This window comes from Prionailurus viverrinus, chromosome B1 (genome assembly GCF_022837055.1).
Source record: "Prionailurus viverrinus isolate Anna chromosome B1, UM_Priviv_1.0, whole genome shotgun sequence".
NCBI lineage: Eukaryota > Metazoa > Chordata > Mammalia > Carnivora > Felidae > Prionailurus > Prionailurus viverrinus.
The window spans coordinates 28619241-28639268 of NC_062564.1; the positions used below are offsets into that span (position 1 = coordinate 28619241).

General features: G+C 38.3%; 1 protein-coding gene, 1 long non-coding RNA gene and 1 other non-coding gene across 8 annotated transcripts in view; 2 read left to right on the plus strand and 1 right to left on the minus strand.

Moving 5' to 3' along the window:
* Nucleotides 1–20028, minus strand: part of TEX15 (testis expressed 15, meiosis and synapsis associated) — a 101544-nt gene that overhangs the window by 35647 nt on the left and 45869 nt on the right. For all 6 annotated transcript variants that reach the window (XM_047857514.1, XM_047857518.1, XM_047857516.1 and 3 more), the window contains one exon: nt 16343–16508. In XM_047857514.1, the coding sequence (XP_047713470.1) occupies nt 16343–16508 (166 nt within the window). The remainder of the gene's footprint in view (nt 1–16342; nt 16509–20028) is intronic.
* LOC125164673 (uncharacterized) overlaps nt 13988–20028 on the plus strand; it is a 43519-nt gene continuing 37478 nt past the window's right edge. Inside the window, exon 1 of the long non-coding RNA XR_007151853.1 lies at nt 13988–14084. This is a non-coding gene — a long non-coding RNA (uncharacterized LOC125164673). The remainder of the gene's footprint in view (nt 14085–20028) is intronic.
* LOC125165009 (U6 spliceosomal RNA) lies at nt 14641–14748 on the plus strand. The gene has a single exon (XR_007151918.1). It is a non-coding gene; the product is annotated as a U6 spliceosomal RNA (small nuclear RNA).

A 20028-nucleotide genomic window follows, 5' to 3' on the forward strand; every position in this document is an offset into this window, starting at 1 on the left:
TGCCCCTCCCCCGTTCATGCTCTGTCTCTCTCTGTCCCAAAAATAAATAAAGGTTGAAAAAAAAAAAATTGAAAAAAAAAAAAAAACAGAAGCACCACTATTCTGGGGCGCCTGGGTGGCTCAGTCGGCTGAGTGTCCGACTTCGGCTCAGGTCATGATCTCACGGTCTATGGGTTCGAGCCCTGCGTTGGGCTCTGTGCTGACAGCTCGGAGCCTGGAGCCTGCTTTGGATTCTGTGTCTCCCTCTCTCTCTCTGCCCCTCCCCTGCTGGCACTCTGTCTGTCTCTCAAAAATAAACATTTAAAAAAAGAATTTAAGAAGCATCACTATTCTATTGTAACAAGTTACGCTGAAAATCATCTAAGGAAAGAATTCATGAAGTAGATAACTACTCATCCAGGATTATGGACTACATTCCGTATAGCCCAGTGATAATAAGGGCTAACATTTCTTGAATGCTGCTAATATGCCCAATATGTTAAGACTTAACTTTTACATGCATTTTCGTAACTTTTTTCTGAACCCTTGAGCAATTGACTATTGTTATTTTTTTTTTTTTTAATTTTTTTTTTTTCAACGTTTATTTATTTTTGGGACAGAGAGAGACAGAGCATGAACGGGGCAGGGGCAGAGAGAGAGGGAGACACAGAATCGGAAACAGGCTCCAGGCTCTGAGCCATCAGCCCAGAGCCTGACGCGGGGCTCGAACTCACGGACCGCGAGATCGTGACCTGGCTGAAGTCGGACGCTTAACCGACTGCGCCACCCAGGCGCCCCGACTATTGTTATTTTTTAATTGCTGTTGTTATGCCCATTTTTCCCCTAGTCTCCCTAGCCCCTGTTATACTCATTTTAAAAATGAGGAATATGAAGTTCAGAGAATTAAACTTGCCAAAGCAGCAAGGTGACAGAGTTGTAATTATATATGGGAACTCTTGTCTGTTAAGTTCCAGAGCTCAAAGTCTCACCTATTTGTGCTATGGACGAAAGAACATACATTTTTCTTTTTTTATAATGATTCTTTAACATGCATTTCCTAAATACATATAGAGACACATGTATGGTACATTATTAGGGACATTCTCTATTTCTCAGGGATTCAGATAACAGCTGGAAAAAAATAATCTAGGATTTGATTGTAGTGTACTCCTATCACAGAAGTAAGAAAATTATGAATCCTACTCAAAACTGATTGTAATCTTAAGTACATACATTTTTTTATAATTTTTTAATTTTTAAATTCATTTCTGAGAGAGAGAGAGAGAGACAGAGTGTGAGCTGGGGAGGGGCAGAGAGAAAGGGGGACACAGAATTGGAAGCAGGCTCCAGGCTCTGAGCTGTCAGCACAGAGCCCAACGTGGGGCTTAAACTTATGAACCACGAGATCATGACCCGAGCCAAAGTCAGGCGCCTAACCCACTGATCCACCCAGGTGCCCCTGAAGTATATACATTCTTGCAATTTTGACTGTACTCTGCAACAAGAACTACTTAAACACAGAAAACTTGTATCTCCCAATTGGCAGATTAGAAAGGGAATTTTATATGGCTTGTTCAGATGTAGCAGCAGCAACAATTGCCAAATCAGGTGATGTAATAAAGAGGTTTGATCACTAGAATAGAATGGAAGTGGGATTCCAAATGATCATCACAGTGGAGAACCTCAGAACCTAAAAAGTAATGTGTATACTACAAAAAGAAAATTATTCTTGAATACCACATGCTCCCAACAGTTCTCTGGAATGGCGCTCACAGAGTCTGTACAAAGTATACCAAGCACACTGGCATATTGATGTTGATTTTATTTGTATGAATAACTGTTTACATTACACAGGACCAGAAAACACATGGCAACAGTTACAAGCAAGACTGACTGATTATATCATGACCACTCTGTCCCAGGTCCTGGAAATGGCAACCTTAACTTTCAACTCCATGTATCATCATCTCCTGCTCTTGCTTTCAACTTGATATCAGTAGATTCTATGAAACACTAAGATCTCCATGTTGATAAGGTTTAATTCTCACAGAAGAATTACTTGTTTGTTTTCCCAATTTCTCAACTGTTTTTTCCTAGAATCTGGAACATCATAAGCTTTCTGAGCATACCTAGAAGGAATTCCCACATGGGCGTACTAACAACAACAGCACAAAGGATGGGAGGAAGGAAGGAAATGTTCATTGTTGCAAGGTTCTTAACACTACACACGAATATAACGTTATATGAAGGTATACCGTGTAAACCCTAGAGCAGGGTTTCGCAGAAGTGGCACACACCATTGACATTTTGGGTAGAATAATTCTTTGTGTTACCTAGTCATCGTATCGGCTTAACATTATATCCTCTTAAAGGTCTGACTAAAATGTAAAAATATAACCTAGTAAAGATTTGACCCAGGACTCTAAAAACCTTTATAAAGTAGAAAATATTCCCAAGTTTTGTATTTGTTATTTTTTTATTGTTGTTTTTTATTTTAGAGAGAGAGGGGCGAGAGAGAATCATAAGCAGGCTCCACGTTCGACATGGGGCTTAATCCCATGACCTTGGGATCATGACCTGAGCCGAAATCAAGAGTCAGATGTTCAACTGACTGAGCCACTGAGGCCCCACTTGTATTAGTTATAATACTGATAAATACTTTCTTGTTTTCAATACATGTTTTCAAAATTACATTTGAAAAACATTTAGGATTACATATGATTTAGATAAAGGTGAGCAATAGAAAATTTGTCTATGGAAGTTTTTTAAAAATAATTTAATTCCACTGTAGTTAACATATAGTGCTGTATTAGTTTCAGCCATACAATATAGCGATTCATAAGTTTCATGTATTACTCAGTGTTCATCAAGATAAGTGTACTCATTTAAAAAATGTTTATTTATCTATTTTGAGAGAGTATATGTGCACACATGCGTGCATGTGGGGGAGGGTCAGAGAGAAGGGTAGGGGAGAGAATCTCAAGCAGGCTCCACACTCAGTGTGCAGCCTGATGCAGATAAGATCAGATCATGACCTGAGTCGAAATCAAGAGTCGGACATTTAACTGGACCAAGCCACCCAGGCACCTCAGATGAGTGTTCTCTTAATTTCCTTCGCCTATTTAACCCATCCCCCCACCACCTCCCCTCTGGTTTTTGTTCTCTATAGTTCAGAGTCTGTTTTTTGGTTTGTCTTTTTTTTTTATTTGTTCCTTTGTTTTATTTCTTAAATTCCACATTATGAATGAAATTCTATGGTATCATTTCTCTGACTTGACTTAATTTGCTTAGCTTTATACACTCTAGATCCATCCATGTTGCTGCAAATGGCAAGACTGCACTCTTTTGGCTGAGTAATATCCCATTGTATATACACCATATCTTGTTTATCCACTCATCTTTCAATGGATACTTGGGCTGCTTCCATAGTTTGGTTGTTGTAAGCAATAAGCAAAGGCTGCATATACCCATCTGAATTAATGTTTTCCTATTCTTTGGGTAAATACCTAGTAGTGCAATTGCTGGATTGTAGGGTAGGTCTATTTGTAACTTTCTGAGGAACCTCCATACCATTTTTCCAGAGTGGCTGCATCAATTTACATTCCCACCAACAGTGCAAGAGGGTTCCCCTTTCTCCACATCCTTGCCAACACCTGTTTCTTGTGTTGTTGATATTAGCCATTCTGATAGGTGTGTGGTGATATCTCAATTGTAGTTTTGATTTGCATTTCCCGGATGATGAGTGATGTTGAGCATCTTTTCATCTGTCTGTTGGCCAGCTATATGTCCTCTTTAGAGAAGTGTCTGTTCATGTGTTCTGCCCATTTTTGAATTGGATTATTTATTTTTCCAGTGTCTTTAGAAGTTTTTTAAAAGGCTGGCTCTTCAGAGTTATCAGACACTAGGAGCTACGTCAATTTATTAAATGACAGAAGCTCTGAGTCTCAAGACTTCCATTTCAAATACCACAGGTTAAATAAATTTGAATAGTCTTTTCTGTTTGTAGTAACATGTAATAAAATAAGAATATAAAGATCTAATACATACAATGTGACTTATTACCGAGAGAGAGAAGCTGAAGAGACCCCATTTTTTTTTAATGTTTGTTTATTTTTGACAGAGAGAGAGAGAGAGAGACAGAGCATGAGTGGGGGAGGGGCAGAGGGAGAGGGAGACACAGAATCCGAAGCAGGCTCCAGGCTCGGAGCTGTCAGCACAGAGCCCGATGTGGGGCTCGAACTCACAAACTGTAAGATCGAGACCCAAGCCGAAGTCAGACACTCAACTGACTGAGCCACCCAGGCGCCCCATGAGACCCCATTTTTAGAAAGGATCTGCCTCTGCTGTTTTTCTGTGAGGCCCCATTTACTCATGTTCTATATTTTTGCATCTCAATAAACCAAAGAAGCTATGTTCCCACCCTAAGTGGGAAACAAGAAGGTTAATCATTCTAGGAGTTTTGTCCTAGGCCCCCAAACATCTGATTACATCTGAAACTCAGATCCTAAACACGTTCCAGGACATTAGCTTCAAACAAACCTTCGCCAAATTTTGGCATAAAAATCCTTACCTTTGGGGTGCCTGGGTGACTCAGTTGGTGAAGTGTCTGACTCTTGGTTTTGGCTCAGGTCATGACAATTGGTGAGTTCAAGCCCCACACTGGGCTCTGTGCTGGCGGTGTGGAGTCTGCTAGGGATTCTCTCTCTCCCTCTCTGCCCCTCCCCTGCTTGTGCTCTGTCTCTCTCTCAGAATAAACACATGAAAAAAAATCCTTACCTTCGATGATCAGAAAATAACACCTATTATTCACCTGTCCCTTGCCTTTGATTAAATCCTACCCTGGACTCCTGTAAGAAAATATACCTTCTACCCCTTTCCAGTATAAATGCTAACCCCAAGGGATGAGACTCATTCTCCATCTGCTGTATTCTGCCTGTTACTTAATGCTATTCAATAAACTCTTTTTTTCACTTCCTGGCTGACATTTGATTTCCATCCTGCCCAAAGCCAAGCATCCTCTTGGATGGTCCTGCAGGACCCCTCTCCAGGGTCGAGGACCCAGCCTGCCTGCATCATTACCAAGAAGCAGGCAGATTCTATGCCAACATGATATTTATATTATCTTAAATATAAAAAATACCTAACAGTTAAGAATAATTTTCCAGAAATATTTTCTTCTGTTTTTATGCCACAATGCTGATGAGGGAGAAGTGTCACAATCTGTCAGCCCCTGTATCCTACACATACTTAAAGCTCTGAAGTGCAAAGTTCAAAAACAACTCAGTAGTCAAATGTTAAATCTGCAGATATACTCTTGGTTGTGGGTTGATCATTATTTTTTTAGCCACTATTTGATTATACATTAATTAAATAAATGTAAAAGACTTATTAGCTAAGAAAATTCACATGGATAGAGATGTATAAGTTAACACAGCACAACAAATGAGTGGTAGAAACAAGATATGATCTGGATATCTTTTGGAAGACCATGAACTTAGAACTGATGGTGTGCTACCATGATGTTTATCTACTGAAATTAACTACTACAGAGTACAAGGTATAAGTGCCTCAGACAGAATGCCCAAGTCACAGTTAATTACATTATATAGAATAGATTCCAAGATACCGTGTATATAATAGGTAGTGAATTTTTTTGAGTAAATGAAATACTTTAAGTATATCATTATCTCAAAGTTTAAGTGGAAATAAAAGAATACTATTTACTTAGCTACTAGGGTATGTGGAGGAGAGAATGAGAGTATTCAGTTAAGTATGTGCTTTAGGAAATACTTAAATAAAATGAAGTAACTGGTTTTGGAGGGCTGGAAAAAGAATTTAAATGTTTTCAAATCCATCAGATTGCTGACAGGTGATCAATGTCTAGCTGGCAAAAAGCAGAATACATGAAATGAAGCATAGTCAAGCTAAGAAAAATGGGGATTTAACTAAGTTTACAGAAGTACATCTTTGATTCAAGGGTAGTGATGTCACAAAGACAGTGGAGTAGCAGACCCCACCCTCTGGCCCCTAAGAAAAGATCAACAATTACATAGCTACCTACAAACAAAAACAGCTCTGGCAGAGCTTTGGCGTTCACTTAAGAAACTGCAGCAACATGGTGGCACAAAAAAAACTGAGAGTAATTGCACAAAAAGGGAAGGACGAACAGCTTCAGTTTGCCTGTATCAGCGCACAAATCAAGCTGGCATTGCTCGGTCCCCAAAGGGTATTTCCCAGGTAAAAAAGAGTTCCCCTCACCAGAAAAGTGAGAGTGAGGTGAGTAACCAGCTTCCCTACCCCTCTGGGGCACTTCACGAAGGATCAAGGATCTGCTTTGGTTTTACCCAACCAGAGAATGGCAAAGCTGAGACATATAGAGACTGCTGGGAACAAGGAAGAAAAGCAGAGGCTACCTGTAGCAGCCATACAACAGGAGCAACCACCTTCCTACTGACTTGTTCAGCAAACACTAGCAGCTTTCACTACTGAAGAAACCAACGGCCACAAAGCTGTGGCATACCCCTGCAAATTTCACTAGTTTCAGACCCACCTATTTATATTTGCTGACACCAGCTGCCCAAGTCTCTCTACCCACTTTCTGCCAGCAGCCAGCCAAAGACCCTCTGGCTCCGAGAGTGTAACACACCCATGCAGACTCCTGCAGCTGACATTCACCAACATGCAGGTGCTCAGGGCAAGCCCCCTCCAGTTGTGTACTTATATGCTGCTGGGTAAACAGCTGTCACCATCCTAAAATGCTGTGTGCACACCATGCAGAGATCCTGCAGCCACATCAGACCACATCCATAGTGAAGGCTCCTACGGCTGCATGTGGGGCCAGATTAAGCCCTGTCTTCTGTCGCTGGCCTATAGCCACTTCCAACTATGCACGTGCATACCCTCTGGCCCAATCTCCATCACTGACCTCCACATTGCTATGTGTCCAGGGCAAGATCCAACCAACATGGTAGTGAACACAGCCAGATCCAGCTGCCAGTACATATGCTGGTGGCTGGCCTGTGCTGCCTGTCCTGACTTCCACCATTACATGTGTTAGCAACTGACCCCTGTTACAACATAGGCACCTGCAACTGAGTGTGTGCGCATGACAGACTCAGGCCACTACTGCTGCTTGCTCTGGTCCCTAGTTGACAGACCAGGGGAAGACACTGAGAACCCCAAGAGCTCATGCAGGTTATGTGAATGTCTGGCAACACTCACCAAGGACCACAAAACTGCCAATACTCTGCAGGCCAAGACCTAATCCAATGAGTTGCCATCCACCCTCCTCAGATCTGGAGCTACCATAAGCCATGGTACCCTGCCCCCACTTGCAGGTGAGGTCTACACTTACCAACGTTCAATGTATAAAGTCTGGAAGAGGTGACCACTTCTTCAAATTCACAGACACCTACGCAAAGTTATGAGGATTATGAAGAATCAGGGAAACATGACTCCACCAAAGGTATATAGTAAACCTCTAATAACTGGCACAAAGAAACGGAGATAAAGAATTTGCCCTACTAAGAATTCAAACTTTCTCTACACATTCAACATAGTATTGAAGTCCTACCTAGTAGAATTAGGCAAGAAAAATAGATAAAAGGCATCCAAATTGGAAAAGAAGGCATCCAAATTGGAACTGCCACATTTGCAGATGGCTTGATATTATATACAGAATATCCTAAAGACTCCACCAAAAAACTCTCAGAACTAATAAATGAATTCAGCAAAGTTGCAGGACACAAAATCAATATACGGAAAATTGTTACACTTCTATAAGCTAAAAACAACTATCAGGAAGAGAAGAGGGGTGCCTGGGTGACTCAGTCAGATAAGCATCTAACTCTTGATTTTGGCCCAGATCATGATCTTATGGTTGTGAGATGCAGCCCAGTGCGGGGCTCTGTGCTGAGCATGGAGCCTGCTTAAGATTCTCTCTCTCTCACTCTTGAAAACTGAGTACAAACTGAGGGTTGATGGGGGGTGGGAGGGAGGAGGGTGGGTGGTGGGTATTGAGGAGGGCACCTTTTGGGATGAGCACTGGGTGTTGTATGGAAACCAATTTGACAATAAATTTCATATATTGAAAAAAAAAAGATTCTCTCTCTCTCCCTCTGCCCTTCCCCTGCTCACATGCTTTCTAATGAAAATAAAAAATAAATAAAATCTTTTTTAAAAACCCCATTTACAACTACATTATAAAGAAGAAAATACCTAGAAATAAATTTAATCAAGACCTGTACACTGAAAACTATTAAGACACTATTGTCACTATTAAGACAAAGTGAAGAACTCACAAGTAAAAAGATATTCCACGCTCATGAAATTAGAAAAATTAACATTTTTAAAATGTCCATACAACCCAAGGCAATCTACAATTCAATGCAATCCCTACCGAAATTTCAATGGCATTTTTCATAGAAATAGAATAAACAATCCTAAAACTTATATAGAACCACAAAGACCCCAAATAGTCAAAGTAATCGTGAGAGAGAAGAACAAAGCTAGAAGCACACTGCTCCCTGATTTCAATGATAATATAAAGTTATAGTAATCAACACAGCATGGTACTAGCATAAAAACAGACATATAAATCAATGGAACAGAATAGAGTCTGGAAATAAACCCAGGCATATGTGGTCAATTGATTTATGACAAAGGAGTCAAGAACATACAATGGGAAAAGGACAGTCTCTTCAATAAATGGTGTTGGGAAAACTGGACAGCTATATGCAAAATAGACTACTTTCTTACACCACTCATAAAAATTAACTCAAAACAGATAAAAGACCTGACTGTAAGACCTGAAACCATAAATCTCCCAGAAGAAAACATAAGTAGTAAGCTCCTAGACATCAGTCTTGGCCATGATTTTTTGCATCTAACTCCAAAAGCAAAGGCAACAAAAGCAAAATAAAGTGGGACTATATCAAACTAAAATACTCTGCACAGCAGAAAGAACAAACAAAAGGAAAAGACAACCTACGGAGTAGGAGAAAGTATTTACAAGCCATGTATCTAGTAAGGGGTTAATATCCTAAAATACATAAGGTACGTAACAACTCAAAAGCAAAAACACAATCTGATTAAAAAATGGGCGGGGCGCCTGGGTGGCTCAGTCAGTTAAACATCTGACTTGAGCTCAGGTAATGATCTCGAGGTTCATGAGATCGAGCCCTGCATCGGGCTCTGTGCTGACAGCTCAGAGCCTGGAGCCTGCTTCAGATTCTGTGTCCCCCTCTCTCTCTCTGCCCCTCCCCCACTCATGCTCTGTCTCTCTCTGTCAAACATAAATAAACATTAAAAAAATTTTTTTTTAAATGGGCATAGAACTTTAATGGACATTTTCCTAAAGAAAATCTACTAATGGCCAACAAGTACATGAAAAGGTAGGTGCTCAACATCACTAAGCATCAGGGAAATGCATATCAAAACCCAATGAGACACTGTCTAAGATCTGTTAGAATGGCTATTCTCAAAAAGACAAGACAAAGAGTGCTGGTGAGGATGTGGAGGAAATGGAACCCTGATGCATTGTTAATGGGAACATAAATTGGTGCAGTCATTATGGAAACCAGTATGGAGATTCCACAAAACATTAAAAATAGAACTACTATATGATCAAGCAATCCCACTTCTGGGTATGTATCTGAAGGAGATGAACTTGCTATCTTAGAGAGATATCTGTATCCACCATGTTCACTGCAGCATTACTCACAATAGCCAAGACATGGAAACAACTTAAGTATCCATCAACACATGAATTGATAAATATGGGGTACACCCACACACCCACACCATAGAATACTATTCACCAATAAAACAAAGGAAATCCTTCAGTTTGTGACATAAGAATGGACCTTGAGGGCATTATGTTAAGTGAAGTAAGTCAGAGAAAGACAAATACCATTTGATCTGACTCACATGTGGAATCTAAAAACATCAAATTCATAGAAACAGAGAATAGAATGGGAGTTGCCAGGCCTAGGGTGTAGGGGAAATGGGAAGATGTTGGTCAAGGGTACAAACTTTCAGTTAAAAGATTAATAAGTTTGGAGGATCTATGGGACAGCATGGTGACTACAGTTAACAATATTGTATTGTATATTTGAAAGTTGCTATGAGAAAAGAGCTTTAATATTCTCACCATAGGGGCGCCTGGGTGGCGCAGTCGGTTAAGCGTCCGACTTCAGCCAGGTCACGATCTCGCAGTCCGGGAGTTCGAGCCCCGCGTCAGGCTCTGGGCTGATGGCTCAGAGCCTGGAGCCTGTTTCCAATTCTGTGCCTCCCTCTCTCTCTGCCCCTCCCCCGTTCATGCTCTGTCTCTCTCTGTCCCAAAAATAAATAAACGTTGAAAAAAAAAAAAAATTTAAAAAATATTCTCACCATAAAAACAAAACAAAATGGTTTATGATGTGAGGTAAAAGAGGAGTTTACTAACCTTACTGTGGTAAACATTTCATAACCTATGTATTAAATCATCACATTATATACTTTAAATTTACACAATGTTATATGTTAATCATATTTCAATAAAGCTAGAGGGAAAATTTTTTAATATTTATTTTGAGAGTGTGAGTGGGGGAGGGGCAGTGTGAGAGGGAGAGAGAGAATCTCAAGTGGGGGTCAATCCCACAAATTCTGAGATCATGACCTAAGCCAAAATCAAGAGTCGGATGGTTAATCCACTGAACCACATAGGAGCCCTGGAAAAAATTTCTAACTCACACAAGAAGTCTGGAGATGATAAAGGCAGGTATTAGTTTTCTATTGCTGCTAGAACAAATTACCACAGAGTCAGTGGATTAAAACAAATCAAGTTTATTTTATAGTTAAGTAAGACGTAAGTCCAATGTAGGTCTCATCAGGTTAAAATAAAGGTGGCATTTGAACTGTGTTCCTGTCTCAGGCTCTGGGGGAGGATCTCTTCACTTGTTGGCAAAATTTACTTGCAGACAGAGCACTAACATCCTATTTCCTTTCTAGCTGTTTGCTGAATGCTGCTCCCAGGTTCTAGAAGTTACCAGCATTCCTTGAATCATAACACCTTTCCTCCATCTTGAAAGCCAGGGAAAGCAGGCTGAATCCCTCTGAAATTTTTCCTGTCTCCTCTCTGACCCATTCTGACTTCCTCTTACATTTCTAAGAGCTCATATCTCGAAACTGCGCTCACGAAGGTAATCCAAGATAATCGCCCATCTGCAGGTTTGTGATCGCAATCAGATCTGCAAAGTCTTTGTTGTTATGTAAAATAACATATTCACAGATTCTAAGAATCAAGATGTGGGCATTTTTGGGGATGTACTGTGCTGCCTACTGAAGGCAGATTCTGAATTTACTCAGTTCCCCCAAAATATTAAGGATTCAAGTTTCTTTGCTTTGACTCTCCTTACTGCTGTCTATAGCTTTACTTTTATCTTTGGCTCCTCTAAGTCTTAAGAAGGCTGCCAAGCAGCAACTAGACCTATAGCTTCCTTGCTTGCGGTCCTTAATAGAGACACTGCCTTCATCTCAGGATTTCCAGGCAGGTCTCATACAGTAACCTAGTGAACCATACAGACCAGGCCTGTACATCAGTAAACCAATAAAGGAGAATAGGACAAAAAAATAGTTTAAATTATGTAAGATGATTTAGAATTGTTAGAAAGACTATAGTCTACTAACTTGGTTACCCTTTGCACACACCCTTCTTCTAACACATATACTTTCAAAAATGCTTAGGCTCACACAAAACCCTTCAACCTACCTCACAAAAAGGGAACAAACCAAAATGTCATCCAGTTACTGCATCTAACTTCAGATCCATGATCTGACTAACATGCCTTCATTTCCAACAGGTCTGGATATAGATCCCTATAGTTAACATCCATTAAGGTAATACAGCTATAAGATTATTATCTACACCCAAAATACATTGGTAAAAGGAAAAAAATAGGGTAACTACAATTAAATTCAGAAAAGTAAACAATGATACAGCAGTGGTCAGTGTTAACTGGCCCTTAGCACACAGTATGTCCTTTTGAAAAGAAGCAGCTAGTATTCTTTACCCTCAAAATTCTAAAGGCTAGTAACCATAGCAAGATCACGGTTAGACAATGGTTGCAATTAGGACTTTGTCTCCTGGCAACAAGCCTCTAAATCTTCCCATCTTCCAAGGCTCTGAATTTGGAATGGCCTTTACCTACTGTACTCCAATTAGAAACTATCCACTTCTTCCCCCATTGCATTTAAAAAATACCTTTACTGGGGCGCCTGGGTGGCTCAGTCGGTTAAGCGTCCCACTTCAGCTCAGGTCATGATCTCACGGTCCGTGGGTTTGAGCCCCGCGTCGGGCTCTGTGCTGACAGCCCAGAGCCTGGAGCCTGTTTCAGATTCTGTGTCTCCCTCTCTCTCTGCCCCTCCCCTGTTCATGCTCTGTCTCTCTCTGTCTCAAAAATAAATGTTAAAAAAAAAATTAAAAAAATAAATAAAAAATAAAAAAATAAAAAATACCTTTACTGTATAAACCTGAGTAGTTTCCATTTACCCAGTAGAAAATACTTAAAGAAGGTATTGGGAAGGTTGAAAGTATGTGCTCTATAGCATACTTATCTCCTGTTAAATCTCTTTTCTAATCCGAAATTCAAACTAACTTCAGAAAAGATAAATTCTTTACCTCAATCTAATTTTATGAGGCTGACCTGTGAAACCACATGAAGAAAGAATCTTTCTTACCAAATCTGCAATCTGAATGTTTAAGGTCTTTTGGGTCTAAGTAGGACACGGTCAGGGCACTTCAATATCCTCAAATTTCTGTATAATTTCCTTCCAAACCACAGCCTCAGGAAGCAAATGGTTATGCCCCAAAGTATAAGGGAATATCACCAACATCTCCAGTTGGCACCCTTACTGCCCTCTCTCCAAGTTAAATCCATAGTATACAATCTCTTACTTGCAAGTACCCCTGTCCCAGTACGAAATTCAGTATCAGGTGGAATGCTGTTGGCATCAAGCACAGAAACTTGTTCAAACTGGCTTAAAAATAAGTTGACTTCTTATAACAAGAAATTCAGAAATCTTGCAGCTTTTATCAGGGTTGACGGGTTCTGTGGCTCCAGATGTCACCAAGGATCCAGGTTTTTTCCATCTCTTTGTCCTGCTGTCCTCAGCTTGAGGGTCATCCTAACACTAGTCTCTTTATTACCTCAGTGGTGCTATCAGTAGCTTAAGCAAAATGCTTCCTTGTTCACATCAGATTGGCTTCTCTTTCCTAGAGACCCCCACGTCAATACATCTTCAGTGTGTTACTGACCCAAACTGATTTAGTTCAGCCCACCCTTGGAATCAATTACCGTTAAAGTAAATGAAGTAAACCACGGACGGCTCAGACTACATCTGGGGTGAAACAGAAATGGAGATGTCAAATACTAATTCAACGATAACATTAAGTTGGGTACTGACAAACTTTAAAATGACATCCTTTCAATAAATTTGAAATGTTTAAAAGTAAGTAATATTAAAACAAAAAGGGTCAAACTGATACAAATAAGGCAATGGCCTGAAGAATAATTCTGTGCACCTGTATGTTTATGATAACGCTGTATTTTAAATTTAGTTGTATGTGTTCTTTTTAAAAAAAATTTTTTTTTCAACGTTTTATTTTATTTTTGGGACAGAGAGAGACAGAGCATGAACAGGGGAGGGGCAGAGAGAGAGGGAGACACAGAATCAGAAACAGGCTCCAGGCTCTGAGCCATCAGCCCAGAGCCCGACGCGGGGCTCGAACTCACGGACCGCAAGATTGTGACCTGGCTGAAGTCGGACGCTTAACCGACTGCACCACCCAGGCACCCCAAGTTGTATGTGTTCTAAACTAGAATGTGAACTCTTTAAGGCTGAGGAAAAAACACTCATTTTCTCTGAGGGTATCAAAAATAGTGTCTGACACAATAGGCACTCAGATGTTTAATGAATGATCGAATACATAGGTGTTTAGATTATTAACGCTTTCACTATTTCAGATTTAAGAAGTGATAGATGGAATGGAGATAAGAAGTGGAAATTAGTGTCCTTTTGGAGATACTTGCTTTTGCTGAGCCCATAGACATATTAACTCCTCCAAGGTGAGTGATAAAAAGAAAAGCCAGAAGCAGTCAATGTTACTATACTTTTTCTTTTCATTCTATTATTTTCTTCTGCTAACCATTCTTTTTTAAAGTTTATTTTTATTGTTTTAATTTACATCCAAGTTAGTTAGCATATAGTACAACAATGATTTCTGGAGTAGATTCCTTAATGCCCCTTACCCATTTAGCCCATCCCCCTCCAATAACCCCTCCAGTAACCCTCTGTTTGTTTTCCATATTTAGGAGTCTCTTACGTTTTGTTCCCCTCCCTGTTTTTTATTATTTTTGCTTCCCTTCCCTTATGTTCATTTGTTTTGTATCTTAAAGTCCTCATATGAGTGAAGTCATTTATTTGTCTTTCTCTGACTAATTTCACTTAGCATAATACCTTCCAGTTCCATCCACGTAGTTGTAAATGGCAAGATTTCATTCTTTTTGATTTCTGCTAACCATTCTTATTTATTTTGCCTTTTATTTTATTCCCACTTGTGCCTTAAGGTTAATTAAGGGCCCTTTAAAACCTATGGAGTTTTAAAATATGAAATAAAAATTTGTGCTCACTTCAGCAGCACATACACTAAAACTGGAATGATACAGAGAAGATTAGTATGGCCCCCTGTGCAAGGATGATATGCAAATTGGTGAAACATTCCACTTAAAAAAAAAGAAAGAAAGAAAAATTTAACTTAACAATTAAGTGTCCACTGTGTTGCCAGTTTCATGCTATGGACATAAACACAAATGAGATAAAACTCACAATACAGGAGAATCTGACAAAACCAATATTTGTAGTAAGAAAAATGAGTATAAAGTACTATGGGAAACAAATGAGTTTGTCTAATTGGGCAAATACCTAAGAAACCAATAAATCTATATTGTTGGTTATTTGCAATGTTCTTACATGTCTTGTTGCATGGTTCTAATTTCTCTGCTAACTTTAAGAGGTTGTAAATTAAGTGTTGGGCAGGGGGGCATTACAAAAAAGGGTAAAATTTTAAAAAGCTTAGAAGAACCAAAATCAAAGAGCAATACCAGGAATTAATTTTTGATCAAACTATTACTTCAATTTGGAAGTGGCAGGATATATCCAGTCCATTCTACTTTTGCTCAAAACTGTGGTGTCTAGATGAAAGAATACGCTATCAACTATATCTGTCATTCCCACCAATTCTCTCAAAGTGATACCAGGGGGTATGTATGTTTGAGTCAAGAGTAATTAATTTTAAAACAAAAAAAGAAACAAAAAACATTCCAAAATGAGTTCTACGTATGGGTCTTGCATCAAACTACAGTTAGGTTTTACATTAAATGCAAATTGATAAAGGAGAAAAATTCAGAAAATGAAAAAGCTATATTGTATTCACATAAGATCTAGACCTATAAATGCAAAATGTTTATAATGAGAAATTGCATATGCTTTTCTTCTTTCTTATCAAAACAACATAATGGATTATGCCTTCCCAAAAAGTACAAGTAGTACTTTTGAAAAATTAATATCAGAAATAGTTGTATACCTGAAACTAATGTAAATACTATGTGTTAACTACACTCAAGTTTTTCAGAAGAAAAAAAATAGTGGCTCTAGTGGAATAGCTGGAAACAGCCAGATATAATCTTGCCAAATTAAAACATCAACTAAGTCTCTGAATGGTTGAGTCAAGGAAAAAAAAGTTATTTTTCTAAATTCTTTTTTAAAATTTTTTAATGTTTGTTTATTTTTGAAAAAGAGGACACAAGTGGGGGGAAGAGTAGAGAGAGAGGGAGACACAGATTCTGAAGCAGGCTCCAGGCTCTGAGCTGTCAGCACCTGACTCGGGGTTCAAACTCACAAGCTGTGAGATCATGACCTGAGCCGAAGTCAGATGCTCAACCGACTGAGCCACCCAGGTGCCCCCATTTTTCTGAATTCTTTAACTGCTGTTTTATATTATGCAGGAGGCACAAAGAATCTATACAATGGCTGCTCAATAAATGTGCTGATATATGCTTCTGAAAAATTTATCAGGATTAAAAAACTACATGTGTCTGAAATCTGGCTACGTTAACCTGTAAAATTTATTAACCAAAATATCACACTTAGCTCTTCACTATTACACAAGGCCATAAGAAGCCAATAAAATAATGAATAAATAATCTCTGTACTTATTTTTTTAGTGGTACTTACCAAATCTCAAATGGTAGAAATTACTAATTTATATAAAACTTTATAGTAAAAATGAAAAAAAAATCTCAACTTATAGGTCATAATAACTTACCTCTTAGAAGTAAATTTTTTTTCCAGATCCTCATTGTGAACCAGTTTTGTATCCCCAAACTGCCATGATGATTGTAGATCACAGCCTACATCAAGCCGGCACTGGTTAAGAGTATCATGTATGAAACTATACTCTCTAGTGTTGGTGCAACAAGGTGACAAGTAAGCTAAAGATAAAGAAAAGGGCAAGTGGTTATTTGACTTTAAAATTACATCTTTGTACATCTACACAATGACATATAATATCAAAACCAGAAAAATAATATTGGTACAATCCACAGATCTTAAGATTTTATCAGTTTTACATATACTTGTATTTGTGTGTATAGTTCTATGCAATTTTACCATATGTATAGATTCATGGCAACCACTATAATCAAGATTCATCACCACAAAGATCTCCCTTACTGTTTTATAAACAGAATCATACTGATAACCCTATTCCCCTTCTCTGTCTCTAAGTCTTGAAAACTGCTCATCTGTTCTCCATATTCTATACCTTTGTCATTTCAAGAATGTTTTGTTAAGTAGAATTTTGTATTTGTGACCTATGGACATTAGCTTTTTTCATTCAAGATAATCCCTTTGAGATCCAACTAAGTTGTTATTTCAGTAGATGGTTTCTTTTTATTGCTAAGTATTCCATGGTATGGATGTACCATAGTCTAACCATCCACTCACTGTAAACCTAGGTGGTAGCCAATTTTTGGCTATTCCAAATAAGGCTGCTATGAACATTTGTGTATGGTTTTTGTGTGGACCTAAGTTTTCACTTCTCTGGGATATGCCCAAAAGTGCAATTTCTGGGTTATATGATAATTGCACGTTTGGTGTTTTTAAGAAACTATCAAACTGTTTTTCAAAGAGTGGCTGAGCTATCTTACATTTCCGCTGGTTATATGACTGATTTGGTTTCTCCACATCTTTGCTAACATTTGGCATTGTTATTCTTTTAATTTTAGCTGTTTCATCAAATGAGTAGTGGTATCTTATTGTGGTTTCCATTTCCTTAATGGCTATGATGTTGAACATCTTTTTATATGCTCATTTGCTGTCTGTACATCCTCTTTAGTGAAATGTCTGTTCATGTTTTTTTCCTTACTATTGGAATGTCTTTTTCTTACTATTGAATTTGCAAAGCACTTTACATGCTCAAGATCTGAGTTCTTCTCAGATACATGATTTACAAGTGTTGATGAGGATGTGGAGAAAAAGGAACCCTTGTGCACTGTTGGTGGGAATGTTAGTTCTTCAAAAAATTAAAAACAGAAATACCATATGATTCAGTAATTCCACTACTGGGTTTTTACCCCCCAAAATGAAAACACAAATGTGAAAAGATACACGAACCCCTATGTTTAGCGCATCATTATTTACAATAGCCAAGGTATGGAAGAAGCCCAAGTGTCCAATGATAGATGAGTGGATAAAGATGTGGTATATAGGGGTGCTTGGGTGGCTCAGTCGGTTGAGTGTCTGACTTCAGCTCACGTCATGATCTCACAGCTCATGGGTTCCAGCCCCGCGTCGGGCTCTGTGATGACAGCTCATAGCCTGGAGCTGCTTTAGATTCTGTGTCTCCTCTGCCCTTCCCCAGCTCACGCTCTCTCTTTCAAAAAAAAAAAAACCATTAAAATTTTTTTTAAAAAGCTGTGGTATATATATTTACAATTTAATATTACTCAGTCACAAAAAAGGATAAGATCTTGCCATTTGCAACAACATGGATGGACCTAGAGGATATTATGCTACATGAAATAAGTCAGAAAGAGAAAAAACAAATACCATATGATTTAACTTATATGTGGAAAATAAAAAACAAAAAGTAAAAATCAGACCCATAAATAGAAAAACTGATGGTTGCCTGAGGGAAGGGGGGGGTGGAAGGAAGAGCAAAATGGGTAAAGGGGAGTAGCAGATATGGGTTTCCCATTATGGAATAAATAAGTCATGGGGAGAAAAGGTACAGCATAGGGAATATAGTCAATGGTACTTAACAGTGTTGAACATTGTATGGTGACAGATAGTAGCTACACTTGTCGGGAGCACAGCATAATGTAGACTTGTTGAATCACTATGCTGTACACCTGAAACTAATGTAACATTGTGTGTCAACTATACTTAAAACAAAAAAACAAAACCCTACCTTTTCTCCCACTAAGCTTGTATTTTCACTTACCTAACAGTCTTTTACAAAAATTTTTAATTGTGATGAAGCCAATTAATCAACTTTTCCTTTTTTTTTTTAAAGTTTATTTATTTATTTTTTTTTAGTAATCTCTATACCCAGTGTGGGGCTCAAATTTATATACCTTGTGCTTTTGACATCACTTCTGAGAACTATTCTAGATTCTTCAGATTTCTTCTGGAAATTTTAGTTTCACATTTTCCATTTAAACCCATGATTCTTTTTCCACGATTTTAGTTTCAAGTAATCTCTACACCCAGTTTGGGGCTTGAACTCACAATCTTGAGATCAAGAGTCGCATGATCTACAAAATGAGCCAGCCAGGCCCCACCCATGATTCAACTGTAATTATGTTTTGTGTGAAGTAGGGAGAAGTTCATTTTCTTGCCTATGGATGCTGTCCAATTGCTCCAGCAATATCTGATGAAAAGACTACCTTTCCTCCATTGAATATACTTTCATAAAAATTAATTGAAAGAAAATCAAACAAGTGTATTAATGTGGGTTTATTTCTGGAGTCTATTCTGTTCCACTCATGTCTATTCTTCTGCCAATGCTATGCTGTCTTGATTACTGTAGCTACAGAGTAAGCTTTTAGTATTGAGCAGAGTAATTACACTTTGTGTTTCTACTTCAAAATTGTGTAAGCTATTCTAGTTTCTTTGCCTTTTCATGCAAATTTGAGAATAAATTTATTTACAAAAAGACTTGCTGGGATTTTGAGAGAAATGGCAATAAATCTAAATTTGTGGAGAACTGACATCTTCATTATGCTGAGTCTTCTAATCCATGAATGTAAGTACACCTCCCCAGTAACAGATTCTCTTTGATTTCTTTCATCAGCATTTATTGTTTAAAGCAAAAACACCATACATGTTTTTGTTAGACTTCTACATATGTATTTCATGTTTTGAGCTATTATAAATGGCATTATGTTTGATATTCGTGTTAATTTTCACGTGCTCCTTGCTAATCTATAAAAATTTAACTGATTTTTTCCATTTTTTAAAAATTGAGACACAGCTGAGTTGGTATACAATAATATATTAGTTTCAGGTATACAACATAGTGATTCAACAATTACATACTTTACAAAATGCTCACCACAATAAGTATAGTTACCATATGTCACCATCCAAAGTCACTACAATATTATTAATTATATCCCCTAGACTGTATTTCTCATTCCCATGACTTAACTTATAACTGGAAGTTTGTACTTCCTAATCCCCTTCACTTATTTTGCCCATTCCCCCAACTTCTCTCCCCTCTGGCTACCCTTAGTTTCTTTTCTGTATTTATGAGTCTATTCCTGCTTTTTTCTTGTTCACTTGTTCTGTTTTTTAGATTCCACATGTTAAGTGAAATCATATGGTATTTGTGTTTTTCTAAGTTATTTCACACAGTATAATACCCTCTAGGTCCATCCAAATTGTCACAAATGGCAAGATTTTATTCTTTTTTATGGCTAATATTCCTGTGTGTATGTGTGTGTGTGC